The sequence below is a fragment of the Canis lupus genome, chromosome 6 (assembly GCF_011100685.1).
Source record: "Canis lupus familiaris isolate Mischka breed German Shepherd chromosome 6, alternate assembly UU_Cfam_GSD_1.0, whole genome shotgun sequence".
NCBI classification, from domain to species: domain Eukaryota; kingdom Metazoa; phylum Chordata; class Mammalia; order Carnivora; family Canidae; genus Canis; species Canis lupus.
This window is the reverse complement of record NC_049227.1, coordinates 14738049-14752853: the sequence shown is the minus strand read 5'-3', so window position 1 is coordinate 14752853 and position 14805 is coordinate 14738049. Positions and strand designations below refer to the sequence as shown.

The 14805-nt window shown below is 61.1% G+C and overlaps 1 protein-coding gene across 2 annotated transcripts in view; it reads right to left on the bottom strand.

Annotated features, from left to right (window-relative positions):
• TTYH3 (tweety family member 3) overlaps positions 1-13061 on the bottom strand; it is a 30063-nt gene extending 17002 nt beyond the window's left edge. The window contains exon 1 of one of the 2 annotated variants that reach the window (XM_038539619.1): positions 12893-13061. In XM_038539619.1, the coding sequence (XP_038395547.1) occupies positions 12893-13015 (123 nt within the window). In that variant the 5' untranslated portion in view covers positions 13016-13061. The remainder of the gene's footprint in view (positions 1-12892) is intronic. The other variant, XM_038539618.1, reaches the window with a different exon arrangement.
• Positions 13062-14805: the final 1744 nt, after the last annotated feature.

Below are 14805 nucleotides of genomic sequence, written 5' to 3'. Positions count from 1 at the left end.
ACCATGGACGTGGCTGACTTGAACTTTCCTAAGAATTATGAACATGCTAAGTAAATTTAAAAGCTTTTGTCTCACTTTGGGTTTATTAACAGACTTATTATCTTGGCTGATATTTTCTACCTCATCTATGATTATTAAAATAGATTTTAGAATAAAGTCCTGATTATATTGTCAAAAAGTTACTAACTTTCCAGAAATGTATGCCCACAGGTCAACTTGGCCAAGGCCAAGTGGTGCCAAGTCATCTTATTATTAGTAGAGCCTGGTGAGCTCACTATGTGCAGAAGTGAAATAGCAGAAATTCTGTAGTTCTCAAGTAGCCCACAAGAAAGCTGCATCTGCTGCAACATTTTGGAGAAAGATGTGACTTTCCCTTAGCCTCTACCATCATACCTTCCTTCCATTACCAAGGGGCGGTTTGTTCCTGGCAGAAATAAATTGCATTATATACCAAAAAAAAAAAAAAGAAGGGGCTGACTTGATCCAGCAGGGACTCCCACTGTGGGCCCCGCCCCGGGCTGGGCCTCCCTCTGTTGGAACACATGCCAGCCTGGCCTCCCCTGGGCACCCTGCTCTCCCTCTTGCCTGGCCCAGTGTGTCACCTCCACTTCGCCGGGAAAGAAACTGCCCTCAGAGATATGGAGGAAGAAGCCATGTTCCTACATCACAGCCCCTCTGGGATCTCTACTCACATACATGCTTTGTTGGCATGGGAGTGACCATCTAACAGGGATGCAGGCTGGGCCTGACCATGTGAAACTCACGGCAGGAGGCAAGTAAGTGCCACGCACGAGGTCCAACGCATAGTAGCATCCACCCCACAGGGGCCATCAGATCTGGGGTGCAACCAATAGGCACCCCACAGCTGCCCTCCCTGGGCCTGGGGGGACCTGAACACACCCTCCCTCCCCATGTCTGAATACTCAGCAATGTGGCTGTCCCTGGAGTGCTCCTGAGGGGTGGGAGGCCCACCTGCCTCCTGCAGCACCCCCTTGGGAAGAGAGGCTCAGCCACAGAGGCCCTGATACCCAGCAGCCGTCTCCCCAGAGATGGTTGCCAAGCAGCAGAGGCAGGATGGCACTCCCTGCACTCCCAGGAGCCCGCTGCTCCCACAGGTCTCCCACCAGGCCCGCCATCCCTTACCCACCCCGACACCTGAGGGGGGCCTCCCACCTCCCACCTAACCAGGGCTCACACCTCTGCCCCCACGCCCCACCATGAGGCACAAGATGGGGGCCCTATCTTGGGGAAGACCAGGGTTGCAGGCACCATGAGGCTGTAGTCACATGTCACAGTCTGGCCTTGCTGGCCGCCCCGCCTTCCATATGGGGACCATGGTCACTGGGGGCTGGCGCCCTCTGTCCCTCCCTCAGACTGGGGGTGCAGCTGCCCACTACCTCTGCCCTGGCAGGAGGGCCTGATGGGCCCTGGCCACCCCTGCATCCAAGCTGGAGTCAGCGCCCCCTCATCAGCCTAAGGCTCCTGGAGGTCAGGGGCGCTCATGTCACAATGGTAACTCGGTACTGGTAAGACCCAGGCCACAGCCAGGAGTCTCCAGGCAGGAATCAAAGGCTTGTCAGAGGGCCAAGGGCCAGTCAGGGAGGGGGGTCACCTTCACAGTCCTGCTATCAGGCCCCGCCCTCACCCCACCCAGCACCGGATGTCATTAACATTAGAGTGGAAGAGCATGTCTCCAGGGGTTGGCCCTCCCATGCACGGGTCCCACCCACTGCCTCCTCCCCGGTCAGAGGCAAAGGGCACATCGCAGCACTGTCCCTGGGGCCATGGCTCACAGGGGACATCTGCGCTTCCATTGCCACCATGTCCTGATGCTGCCACCTCTTCTCCATCCTGCCTGCAGGCTCCTCTCCTCCCACAAGCCCCCAAAGACCACACCACACCCCCACCCAGAAAGAACCCCCCGTCAAAGCCCTGCCAACCCTGGCTCCCAGACTGTGGCTGTGCCCACCAGCCCCATGCCTGGCCCATGCTGGTAGTCCCCCTGGAGGCCACCCTCTGCTCTAACAGACGTCCCTTGGCCCAGCTGGGTGGAGTCGCCTGACCCTGACCCTGCCACCCCACCACTTCCTGTCTTGCTTGAACCTCCACCACCCCCACCCACCATGTCCAGAACACAGCAAGCTTGGAGCAGGTGGTTAAATACACACATGGACACACATCCTCCTGAGGTGGGGAAGCTGGGACCAGAGGCACCCACGCTGGAGTCCTGAGAGCCCACTCAGCCCTCACTGTCATCATGACTCACCAGCAAGCTCCTTGCAGGCCCAGAACACTGCCTCAGGCGTGTCAGGACCACCCATTCCCATTTGCCAGATGGGAAAACTGAGGCAAGATAGCACCACCAGCCAGGTGAGACATCACACCTGGAATAAGGCTGGGCTCCCCGCTCCTTTGGGAGCTATGGCAGGTACCAGGCCTGGCAGGTCCACAACGGATCTCACTCACAGCCCCTGGAGCCACCCAGCAGAGGGAGCAGGGACAGCGCCTGCTGGACATGAGGTGGGCCCAAGAAACCAGAGAGAGCAGGACAGGGAAGCGCACAGGGGCAGGTCTGTGATTTACAGTGACTGGGCACCTCCCTGAGTGGGTGCGTCCTCCTCCAGGAGGTCAGGGAAGGGTGCTGTGTCTCTCTGGGTGAGAATCACACTGGTACCTTCCTTGGGTCCTCTCCTACTGCTTTGATCGTGGTTTGTTTTGTTGTTGTGGGTCTTTTGGTTTTGTTTTTTTTTAACCACACACTTGTACTAACTTTATAATTAAAATGCAGAACCAGAAACCTGTTCGTTCTTTCCAGCTAAGCGTGGGAGGCCCCTGGTCGGCGCCCAGTTCTGCCACATGAGAGTTCCTGTGCGGTCCCCGGCCAGGCCCTGCCACTCTCTGGACCCCACTTTTGCCTTTGTGAGGTGGTACAAGCATTCACCAGACCCCCTGGGCTCTCCTGTGGGAGAAGGCCCCTGGCAGCCCAGCTGGGCCCCTCTTAGTCTATGGCATGGTCACCCAAGACCTGCTGGTACCCAGACCAAGACGGAGGGAAAGCCAAGACTGAGGGAGCCAAGACCGAGGGGAAGACACCCCTGGCTGGCCACCAGAAGGCCCAGGACCGCCCACTGCCAGACAAAGGTACGAGGGAGGGGTCCTCCCCAGCCACCCTAAAACTCATGCCCACAGGGGGCACTCCAGCTCCCTGGGAACCAAAGCACCAAGCCTGGCTCAAGACATGACATTGAGTCAGTGACTCTGACCTCTGTGCCTCAGTGTCCCCACCTATCAACTGCAGACAGGAACATGATTCTCCTGGCTGGGGGACTGTGAGGACTAGAGCAGCTAGTCTCTGCACACACTCAGCCCCGCCACAGGGGTCACCCAGGAAAGGTTAGGGTCCTAGGGGGCTGGGGGCAGAGAGTGGGCACCTAGGCTGCTGGGCGGGGGGGTGTCTAGGGCTGCTCAAGGACAAGCTGAGCATGTACACACCTGTGCCCACATGCACACTCACACATATGTATCCACACTCAAACATCTACACCCATGCATTCCCAGATGTGCACGCCCACGTTCAGACTTACAATATGCATGTGATGGTGTCATCCTGTATCTCCCCAGCAGTGGCAGGAACAGTGGCCCTGTGGTCGTGGGTAGGGAGAGGGGCTCCCAAGCATCTGGGTGCTGGGATACCTGCAGCAACTGGCAAGTGGGGAAGGCTGCTCGCCTTGGGGGCATCACTGCCACAGCCACGGTGGCAGAGGACACTCTTATCCCGTGCCTGTCTCACGGAGTGGGTCCAGGAGCTGGGGCCACTGCCCAAGGAACCCCAGAGCCAGGCTGGACGGTGATCCTATGTTCTGGGGCTCAGAGCCGGGTACTCTCCAGAGGCTTCCCTGGAGGCAAGGACAGTCAGAAGCTCCGGTGCCCCTCTGCCCCCACGTCCCCCCTGTAACACTGCACCTTGGGAGCCAGGCATCCACACAGCCAGGATCCCAGCTCCAAGAAGCCCCCTGACTATGAGGAGCCTGTTTCTATCATCTCTGCACTGGGTGTGTCTGCCCAGGCCTGCCCCAGTACAGTGCTGGAAAGGCCTCATGAAGCTCACCGGTCTAGCAGAGGCAGTGCCCCCAACCCCAGCACAGAGACCTGGCACACAGGGGTCGCTCACCCGTGCCCCTCGCGCCACCCCGAAAGTCTGAGAGGCTGGGGGCTCTCTCTCTGGCAGGAAGTCAGGCTCCGGGGCTGGTACCACAACAGCTTCCCTCAGCCCCCAAGGAATGCACCAGAACCCACCCCTGCCCCCGCCCTGGATCACACAGGAGGGCACTGGGGTCCGGCCCATCATGGTGAACGTGCAGAGCCTGTCGCTGGCTGGGGGCACGAGCCAGGCACGGGGGCGCCCAGCACGACCTCTGCCCCTGACTCCTAAGGCCACGTTCCCAGAGGACAGCCTTCCGCCGGCCTTCCCAGGGGCAGCCCCGCCTCCCCCTGGCCCCCCTCCCCTTCCCCTGGGCCCATTCAAAGAGAGAATGGGAAATGTCTGATCAGCATCTGGGCTCTAACCACATGGAATCTTCCATCTGTGATGGAAGTGATGTCAGCACTCGGTCAGGCGAGGTGAGATGCTCGGGCCCGGATCCCCACCGCTGGCCACAGTGCTGGCCGCCAGCCGCCTGAAGCGCTAAGAACGCACTGGGCTCTGGGCGGGCGCCGGCAGCGAGGACTCGGCGTGGCCCTCCCACCCCTCCTGGCCCCACAGCTCATTTCTGGGCCCTGGACCATCCCATCCTCTCAAGGCTCCCGCAGCCCCTTCCAGAGCACAGCCTCCACCCCAGCCTGTGCCCACACACTCTCCTGCATGCCCTGAGGTCTGCCAAGGCCCCCGTCCACTCTGGACACACCCAGTGAGCCAGAGCTTGGGGGTCTACAGCCTTACCCTGGCCCAGGTCTGAGGCCCACTGAGGGACCCAAGCCCCCAGCCCCAGTGGGGGAGCAGGGGTAGGAGGGGGCCCAGGGCAGCAGCTGTTCTCTGTGTGAGCCTGAACTGGTTCCCTGCCTGGGGCGGGGGTGGGGGTGGGGTGGGGGGATGTTTCCTGGCTCAGCCCCAGGCTTGCTGGCAGTCAGGGTACTGGGGGCCCCACGCTAGCCCCGTGAGGGGAGGGCCCGTGGCATGCCACCAAACCTTACTAAGAGCTTTGCAACTGGAGGCTCAGCCTCACCACTGGCCTGAACATGGCCTGTCAGTGCACCCCACCCGTGTGCAACACCAGGCTCATGTCAGCATGGGCCACCCCAATGTGCCAGAGGCCACCAGGCCAGGGTAGCCACACAGGGCCCTTGGCAGCACACCCATGTGCCATCTGCACACAGACAGCCCAGCAGTAGTCGCACACAAGCCTGCATGGGAGCACGCCACCTGTGGAACCTACACTGGAACCCCCGATGAACCGTCTCCCTACACACCTCCCCAGGGAGGAGCCTCATGCCCTCGGCAACTGCTCCTGACAGGGACCCAAACAGTCAATCCCCCTGTGGACCACCACTGCCAACAGCCAGGCTAGGGAACCCCTGCCCCCCTGGAAGTCCCTCCCTGGGGCTCTGATGGGATGTGTGGGCCTCCAGGTCCCCCTAATCCCAGACCCACAGTGACACACCCCCTTAGCCAGCCTCCTTGTGGGAAGTCACGTGCACCCAGGCACCAGCGCTCGCGGGCTAGGGAGACGTGGGGGCCGGCAGTCCAGGGGTGACTGGTATTCTCAGGGAGTCAGGAACCCTCATGATCACACAGCAGGAGGTACGGAGCCAGGACCCCAGCCCAGGCTGGTGGAACCAAACCTGACGTCCCACCACTGCCCGTGGCACGAGAGGGGCCAGCAAGGTACCACCCAGGAACCCAAACGTGCCTCGGCTGGAGCCTGGGTCTGGGCTGAGCCAAGGGATGGGCACTGAGCTGGGCTGCTGCCATGGCTCCTCTACGTCCGGGGTCCCTCACTGGAAAGGGTTCACACCACACAATGTTGCCCACTCCCCTGGGCTGGCCCTCTGGCTCACGCATGGACTCCCTGCTCCCTAGACCACCTGGGGAGGGGTAGCACCCACCTTGCAGGCCAGGGGCCTGAGGCCAGAAGGGATGCTGGAGGCCCGTGCACTTCAGTGACACAGGAAGCAGGGTCCAAGCCCACATAAGCCTCCTGAGGAAAGCTCCGGAAAAGGCCCCTCTCAGTTCTTGGGCCAGGCTAAGTGGGTGCCGAAGGCTCTGGCCATGCAGCAGAGCTGGGCGCCGGGCTGGCTGTTCGGCCCGCAGCCCCCCACCCCTCTAACACACTTGGCTGTGGCTCCCAAATGCCGACCAGAAATTAAAAACAGATTTTCCACTGTGCTGGGCTTGGGTTTCACGAATTCCATGACGGTGAGCTCGTGGCCATCCTGGAGAAAGCACAGCCAGCGGCCGGCCAAGCAGGAGCCCAGAAGGGGCCCAGCTGTCTGTCCAAGGCTGTCCCCCCAGGCTGAGGGCTGAGGGCTGAGGGCTGAGACCCGGAGCACCAGGCCGCACATGGACACGCAGCAGCTGAGCCCTCATGTCCCCACAGGGGAGGGGGTGGGTCATCCCCCAACCCCGACCCTGCCTGCCTGCCACCCTCCAGCCTGCTCTCCTACTGCCCAGGCCACATGAGCTCACGGAGTGAACAGACACAGAAGAACACGGCACAGAGCTTGCCCTCCCCGGGGTGAGGGCATCTATTTTGGTCCTGGTGCTCTAACATGTTTCCCAACATGACACCCAGAAAAGTCCTCTGCTCTTCCCCAGGCTTCTCTGCAAGCGCCTCTCCAATGGCCACCCCTAAGACCTAGGCCACGGGCCTCAGATGCAGCCAGGAGCCAGATTCCTCTGGGGAGTGGAAGGGGCACGCCAGCTGAGGCCTGACGGTGGCCCACATGTGCAGGCTCGTGTGTGTGCACGAGTCCATCTGGGCACATAACCACCAGGCCACCTGCAGACCCTGGCACAGCCTGGGCTCTCTACCTGGTCCTGCTCCTGGGGGCACACCCCACATCCAGACGCCTTCTCTGCAGCCCTCATCCTGCTCCTGATACTGGCCTGAGGCCTGCCTTTGACCAAGGCCCACCAAAGCCCTCACAGCCCCCTCCACAGTGTGAAGCACACTCGCTGCCTCGGCAGATGTCTGCTGTGCGTGGACCCCCCAGGAGTCCTGCTGGGCAGGCAGCAGCACAACTCTGCAGACATGCGTCATCCCTTCCCTCCCTCGCAGGGACCCTAGGCAGGCCCTGGCACTTACAGGCCCCGCCTTAGGACCTTAGCTCAGGGGCACCCTCTGGAAAGCAGCCCCCACCAACGATAGCACGAGTGACTCCCTGCTCTGGGCGACAGGGCCCAGTGTGTGCCTATCAGAGCCTCACCATGCTAGCTGCAATGGCCTGTCTATGGGTCTGAGTCCTTCCCAAGACCACGAGAGGCCCCCCAGAGCCATGTGAGGGCCATGTGTGTGTGCTGGCCCAGCACAGGGCTAAGGGCAGACTCCCCGCAGACTCCGGGAGCCAGGCACGGGTCCAGCCATGCACTCCTGGGATTCTGCTCCACCCACCATCAGCCTGGTCACATGTCCCAATTCCTGGGGGGGGCCACATGGGGACATTTCCTGTATCTGTGACCCAGTCCCTGGGCTGCAGATTCAGTTCCTCTTCCCCAGTCGAAGACTCAGCAGAGCTGCCTGTGGTTGAGGGGGCCCGGTCCCAACACCCGCTGAGCTCCCCAGAACTGGCCCCTGCTTGGGGACCCAGGGAGTCTCTGCATGGGGGCTGAGTCCACGGAAATGGGGGTACCAGGCTGGAGCGCAAGCCTGCCCACATCTTCTAGCCCACCGATGCTGGCTGGCCAGTGGCCTCGATTCTGCTTCTAAAGAGGCCACGATGCCCGCCCCGAGGGCTGCTATGTGGCTGCCCAGAGAAATGCTTAGGAAAAGGAACAGCAGGAGCCCCTTCTGGCAGATCGGCTGCAGCCTGGGCTAAGAGCCACAGTACAGCCTGCCTAAAGCCTGCCCAAGAGCCCCCAGCCAGCGCTGAAACGGCTGGTGTCCCTCCCTGCATGTCCCCTGGGTCACAGTACAGTGCTGGGGACACAGCTTCTCACCACATCCCCAGGCCCTCCAAAACCAGGAGTCCCCAAAAGGCCTAACAATGGATCCTATGCCAATGCCAAGCGGCGGATGTGCCAGGCTTCCCATTACCCACCTCCCCCAACCACTGCCAGGGTGTGGACTCGGTCGTAGAGGTAACCAAAGGCCAAGTTCCCCCTCCCCCCTACCAAATAGGAAACAGCCAGTCCATTTGTCCCAGCAGGGCTACACTGTCCCCCACTATCACATCCCCCAAGTCCAGCTCCTCGGCTCTGTCTATGCACAGGGCACTCTAGAATGTTCCACTCACTCCTCGGGGAGCTCTGTCACACTTGGTCTTGCCACCACTCAGCATCCTGGCCATAACCATGGGACGCTGGCACCAAGAACCAAGGGGCAACAAAATGGCCCAAAAGATGGTGATGATAAGGGCATATGGTGTGACTCCAGTTTTAGGGGACACCTGGCCCACGGGATACCTGCATGGACAAAATCCAGCCACAGGGGCTCTCTGTTGTTTTCTTCATGCTTGTTCGTGTTTTCCAAATGTCCCATGAATGTTTACAATTTTTGTAAATGAGAAGGCAGGCGACAAACACTTTTCTAACCTCTGGGTTAACGAGAAGGGTGACAACAGGGCTAGCCCACCCACGGGACACAGGCAGCCTACAGTCAGGTACGTGGCTGACCTTGCCTGAGTCACGGCTTTAACCAAGATGCTGTGGTGTTAGCTAGGAGACCACTGGTGCCTGATGGTCATACAACCCAGAGTTCCAAAAGGCCCTCTGAGCAGCCACCCAGCCTGGGTTCACACACCTCCGGGCATTGAGTGCTCACTACCCCCTGAGGCAGGATATTCAGACTCCCTTTTTTGGGGCTGAGGCTGAAGCTTCTCTCTGCCTCAGGGCCTTTGCATGTGCTGGTCCTGGTGCCAGGACCAGCTTCCCCAAGGTCTTTGCATGGCTACCTCAGTCTTATCTTTAGGGTCTCAACTGAAACATCCCAGAGCTCAGGGTTCTAACAGGAAATAGGTCCCACATTCTGGGCAAACCTGAAGTAAATGCTACCATCTGACCTGGAAAGTGAGCCAGGCCGGTGTCCACTTAATGCCGGGCTCCAGGCAAGTCCCAGTCCTCTGGGCATTCACAGCCTGGCAGGCCAGGTAGCATGTCCTCCAAGAAGCCTTCCCTGACCACTGAGCTCCTGCAGGCCCTGTCCGGACCCCTCCATCACCTCATAGCTTCCAGCCGCTCCCCCACACCCCCGCCCCTGAATTGGCAGAGATAACAAGCAAGAATAAGAGATAAAAGAGGCTAAGGGCCAAGAGAGTGAAGTCGACTTTTGCCTGAGGACACGGGGGTGTGGAGAGTCCAAGGGAAGCCCAGAGAGATGGCTGGTCCCACCCAAGGTCACACAAATAGGAAGCAACAGAGCTGGCACCCAGGCCCCCAGTCTCCAGCCTGAAAAGAAGGCTCTGGGACACCGCCCCAAAGCCAGGACAGGCCCTACCATCACCTCATCAAGGCACAGACTGGCCTCAAGCCACATCAGGCCCCCAGACATGGGGCCCAGCCAGCTCAGCTTAGCTGAGCGGCCACCAGTCTCCTCTTTCCTCTGGGTCTGCAATCCCTCCCACTGCCCCCCATAAAATGAGAGTCCCCATCCACTCAGCTGCCCCTTGTACGGGGGGCTCTGGGCCCAACCCCAAGGAAACAAGGCCAGTGGACCTTCCTGGCAGACATGTGGGGGGTGGGGTAGCACAGACCAAACCCAGAAGCTTCTCTGCCTCCTTCCACTACCTGTCCACTCACAGATCCCATCAGCCCCCACAGAAACCACAGCAGCACCCTTCCTGTAATCTGTCCATTCAGCAAACGTCACGGGCCCCTAAGAGATGGATGCAGAGGCCAGGGAGCCCCTCCCCTGCAGAATGGAAGTCTTGGGAACAGGGGAGCCTGACACCTTCATCCCCTAGAAAGATGCCATCCTTGCTCCTGCAGAGGCTCCAAAGCCCCCAGTGTACAGCCAGCCAGGGCTCTGGGAGTCCTCAGAATAGCCCTGGAACTGTTCCTAACCTCTGCAGGGGGTGGCAGAGGGGGACCCAGGAGGCCCCCACCCTCCCAGGACAACTCTGGCTCCTACCACCTACTCATCATGTGATTCTGAGCCTCAGTTTGCTAATCTGTACAATGGTGACAACCATCCTCATACCCCAGGCTTGCGAGAGAAAGGGCTAGTGATAGCTCCACATGGTGCCTCAAATCAGGACCTAGCTTATGGGGTTTTCCAGTGGATTTTACCAGGGCTCCCAGCAGTGGCTGGTGGGGGCAGGAAATAGCAAAGAAAGGCAACAGCTGGTCTCTCCCCTGGACTTGGGCTGCGCTTTGCCCCTGGGCAGTCCAGGAGGCAGAAGCCCTCCTCCCCAGCTGGACCCAGCTCACAAGGGGTCCAGCTGCAGCCCAGGTGGGGGTTGGCATAACAGGCTCCCAGGCCAAGAGGGGGTGCCTAGGTCAGGACGATGAGGGGTCCACCACCCAGCAGTGGGAAATGGGATAGGAACAGCTGCCCCTTCACAGCTAGGAATACTGCATCAGGGGAGGCAGGAAGGGGCTCCAGGCCACCGCCCACACCGACCCATGGCCCAGCCACCCAGGAAGGGAGCTCTGTCTGTTGCAACCAAAAATGGAGCAGGAACACAGGGCCCTTGCATTCCCCACTGTGACCCCACAAAAGTGTGCCAGCCCAGATTTCAGGATGTGGCAATTAAGGATCAGAGAGGTCAAATGCTTGCCCAAAAGCACCAGCATGGGAGGGCAGGGGGCAGGATGTATGTCCAGGCCTGGCTCATTCTACAGCCCCCAGCCAGGAGCGGAGGCGGCGGGGGATGGAGACAGGCTGGTTTCCACGCCGTGAATTATTCAGTGGCTAATTCTGCTCCACAGAGAGGAGGCAGGAGAGTGAGTCAGAGCCCTCCCACAGCGGAGGAGGGAACAGTGATCACAGAGGCTGGGGGAAGACACCAGGGACCTCTTAGGGGCACAGGGCCCTGCAGGGGGTCAGGCTGAGCTGGGGGGCTGGCTACCATTCTGGAGGCTTCCACAGGCTGCAAGCGTTGGCCCCTCATTCCCTTCCCCACAACGTGTCCCAGGAGCCCCAGAGGGCAGGAGGTTGGCCCACAGCAGGTGCCGCCTACAGGCCAGCAGGCCAGCTCTGTGCAGGTCCCAGACACCCCAGGTGGCCCCAGGGGCAACCCGAGAGCTTCCCAACTGAGAAGTGGCAGAGAACTTCCTAAGTACAGCAGAGCCCCTGGCCCGCGGGAGCCAGGAGATGGACATGGACGTGACAGAGCCATGACATATGGAAGCCCCTGGGAGCACAGAAGGGTGTTGTTCCCACACTGGTCGGCACCCCAGGGCTGGGCTTTTAGAATGTGGGCGTTGAGTTTTATAAAAATCATGCTGTCTCTGGGCATGCCTGGGCCAATCCTTGGCCCCCTTTCTAATCTGCTTAGAAACAAATCAGCAGAGCTGGGGGTGGGGCGGTGGGGGGCAGGCCTCAGGTGAGCACTGAAGCTGGGAGTGGTGGGCTCCTCTGCAGAGTTGGGGTGCCCATGGTGCCCTTGCTCTCTGCTTCCGATTCTCATCTTCTAGATGAGGGTGGCCACAGAAGACAGAATTCTACAAAGGCGAGGTGTGATCATATCATGGAATCCTGGATTCCCAGGCCATCTTGACAAGCAAGGCTGATCTACTCCACCCGGGGCTCTGCAATGACCACTGGAGAGAAAGCACTCTGGGGGAGTTCTGGGTGACCAGGCATCCCTGCCATGGGGCTTCTGGAATCCGGATCCCCAGGCAGGAAGGAAATGCCCACAGCCTGGTCCCCTGCCCTGCACTCAAATGACAGTGGCTCAAGCAAAGGGGGGGGGGGGGGGGGGGTTGGTGCTTGGGCTTGGCATGACCCCAGGCCTCGGGTTCTACTGGGAGAGCCTGGTCCCTTGGGGAGAAGGCTGCAGAGGCTCCCACTGCCCCCTACTCTGCCCAGACTCCCAGACTGAGGCCCACCTTGAGTGTCCCTGTGGTCAGGCCTTCCTTCCTCAGGGGCTACTGGCAGCCGGGTCTCTAGGCAGGCCAGGTGTCACCACCGCACACACAGCACTGTGCATCCCCACAGCCTGGCCACCCAGCCGGGGGTCACGGCCAGCCACAGAGGGCTGGCACCTGCCCAGCTCACTCACCCACCAAAATCTTGGCAGGGAGTGGGATTCCCCAGCCGGGGGGAAGGGAGCAAGGAATCCCCTCCTGGCTGCACCCAGTACTCTCAGGTATCAGCTGGGTCTCAGAGCCCTGGGCCCCTGTGGGTTGGGGGCTCTGCAGGGCCACAGGTGAGGGCTGCCCCAGGAGTGGGGCAGGGGCCTGGGCTGGGGCTGACAGCTGGCACAGGGGGCTCCCCCAGACCCCAGAAGGGAGGGCCCAAGTGACACCAGGGGAGAAGACTAGCATCTGCAGGAGGGCCATGGACCCTCGATGCAGGACGGGGGTCTCTAGACGCTCACGGAGGGGGGCCCCAGGACGCAGGAGGACCCTGGGGAAGGCGGAGGCCTTGACCCTCCAGGGGGACGGGGGCGGCGACCCTCGGGGAGGGGAACCCCCCAGACCCTCGATGGCGGTGGGGGGGGTCGAGGGCCCCCAGACTCCGGCATGGCGAGGCCCGGACCCCGGGTCCTGACCCCCGACCCCGGGGGGCCGCGTCACCTGCTGGTAGTCGGTGTCCTCGGGCCGGAACTGGCTGCTGGTGGTCTCCCAGCGCAGGTCGAAGTGGGGCAGCCGGTGCAGGAGGTTCACCCACCAGGGCGCCGCGTAGCTGACCCCGGCCATGGCGGGCCGCTGCCTCGGGCGCGCGCCGCCGCGGGGCTCCCTCGCTGGCCCGGGGGCGCGGGCTTCAGGGGTCCGCCACCCCCCGCCTGGCCGCCCGCATCGCCCGCGCGCTCCTGGGCCCGGCCCGGCCCGGCTCGGCCCGGCTCGGCTACGCTCGGCTCCGCTCGGCCGCCCGCGCCCGCCGCCTCTTTGTTCGCCGCCGCCGCCGCCGCCGCCGCCGCCTCCGCGCGCGCCCCCGCCCCCGCCCGCCGCCCGCCGCCCCGCCCCCGCGCTGCCATTGGCCCGCCGCCCGCCGGCCCCGCCTCTGCCGCCGGCCCCGCCCCCCGCCGCCATTGGTCCGCCGCCCGCCGGCCCCGCCCCCGCGCGCCCGCCCGCAGGCCTCCGCCCCCAGTCCGCCATTGGCTCGCTAGAGGAGGCTCCGCCCACCCGGAGCCCCGCCCCTCGGCCAAGGGGCGCCGAGCGGGGAGGACCGAGCGGACCCCGGCGCCCAGCCGCTGATTCTCCACCCGCAGGTGGGGGTGGGGGCCGGAACCCCGCGGCACATCCGCACGCCTGGCTGCGCTTCCCAGGGTTCCCAGGGTGCTCGCTCGTCGGCTCGACCACTGCACGTTCCTTGAGCTTCTGCGGGGGTTCAGCCTGGAGGGGCTGCGCTGGCCTCTTACTATTATTTCTGGACCTCTTGCATCCTGAGAAACAGGGCCCTCCTTACATCTGGGACTTTGTCACCTGCTATGTTCTGGCTCAGCCAGCTCTGTGGGCAGACAGGCCCCTTCTGGCAGGCTGGGCTGGGCTCTTGTAGACTCCGGGCGGTGGCTTCCCAAGAGGCCTGTCCATCTGCTCACCTGCTTGACCTGACTTGTCTGTTTTCTTGTAATAAGGCTGGGTGGCCTCACTTGGCCTCCTGCAAAGGCCCATGGGCATAGGAGAGCCTTTGCAAAACTATGGTGTCCACCCATGGGATAATGTAGATACCACCCAGTTGAGGAATAACAGCCTTGCAGGAAGAGAGAGGTCACATTCTCCATCCCTAAAGGGCATGGTGTCTGGGTCCTGTTATTAGCAGCAGGTCACACAGCCACAGACCCCCTGCATCACCCTGACTCCCATGCCCCCAGGCACCAGTGTATCAGGCCGACCAGGGTCCCCATGTGGAGGCATGGGGTCTATGAGCTCTTTTCCATGTTTCCAGAAGCCCCAAAACATTGTGCATTTCCATCTGATAAGGCCAGAAATCCTGACCTAAACATGTGAGATGATAACTCAGCTGTCCTGAGTGGACTTGTGTCCCCCCCACCCCCGCAACACACACACACACACACACACACACACAGATAAGTCCTTGTCCTAACTCCTGGTACCTGTAACTGTGGTTTTATCTGGAAATAGGATCATTGCAAATGTGAACAAGTTACGATGAGGTCATACTAGACTATGGCAGGCCCTAATCAAATGACGATGTCTTCATAAGAAGGAATTTGGACACATTGACTCGGAGATGCAGAGACACAGAGGGAAACACCATATGAAGACAGAAGCAGGGTTGGGGGTAATGTCTCTGTAGCCAAGTGACCCTGAGGGTCACCAGAGCCACCAGCAGCCAGGACAGAGAGGCCTGCAGTAGAGTTTCCCTCACAGCATCACAAAAAAACAGCCCTGCTGACATTTCAACCTCAAATGTGGGTATCCAGAACTGGGAGACCCTAAATGCCTATTGTTCAAGCTGTCCAGTATGTATGTGGTGCTTTGTTATAGCATCTGCAGGAAACTCATACGTTGGGCTGTTCAGAGCT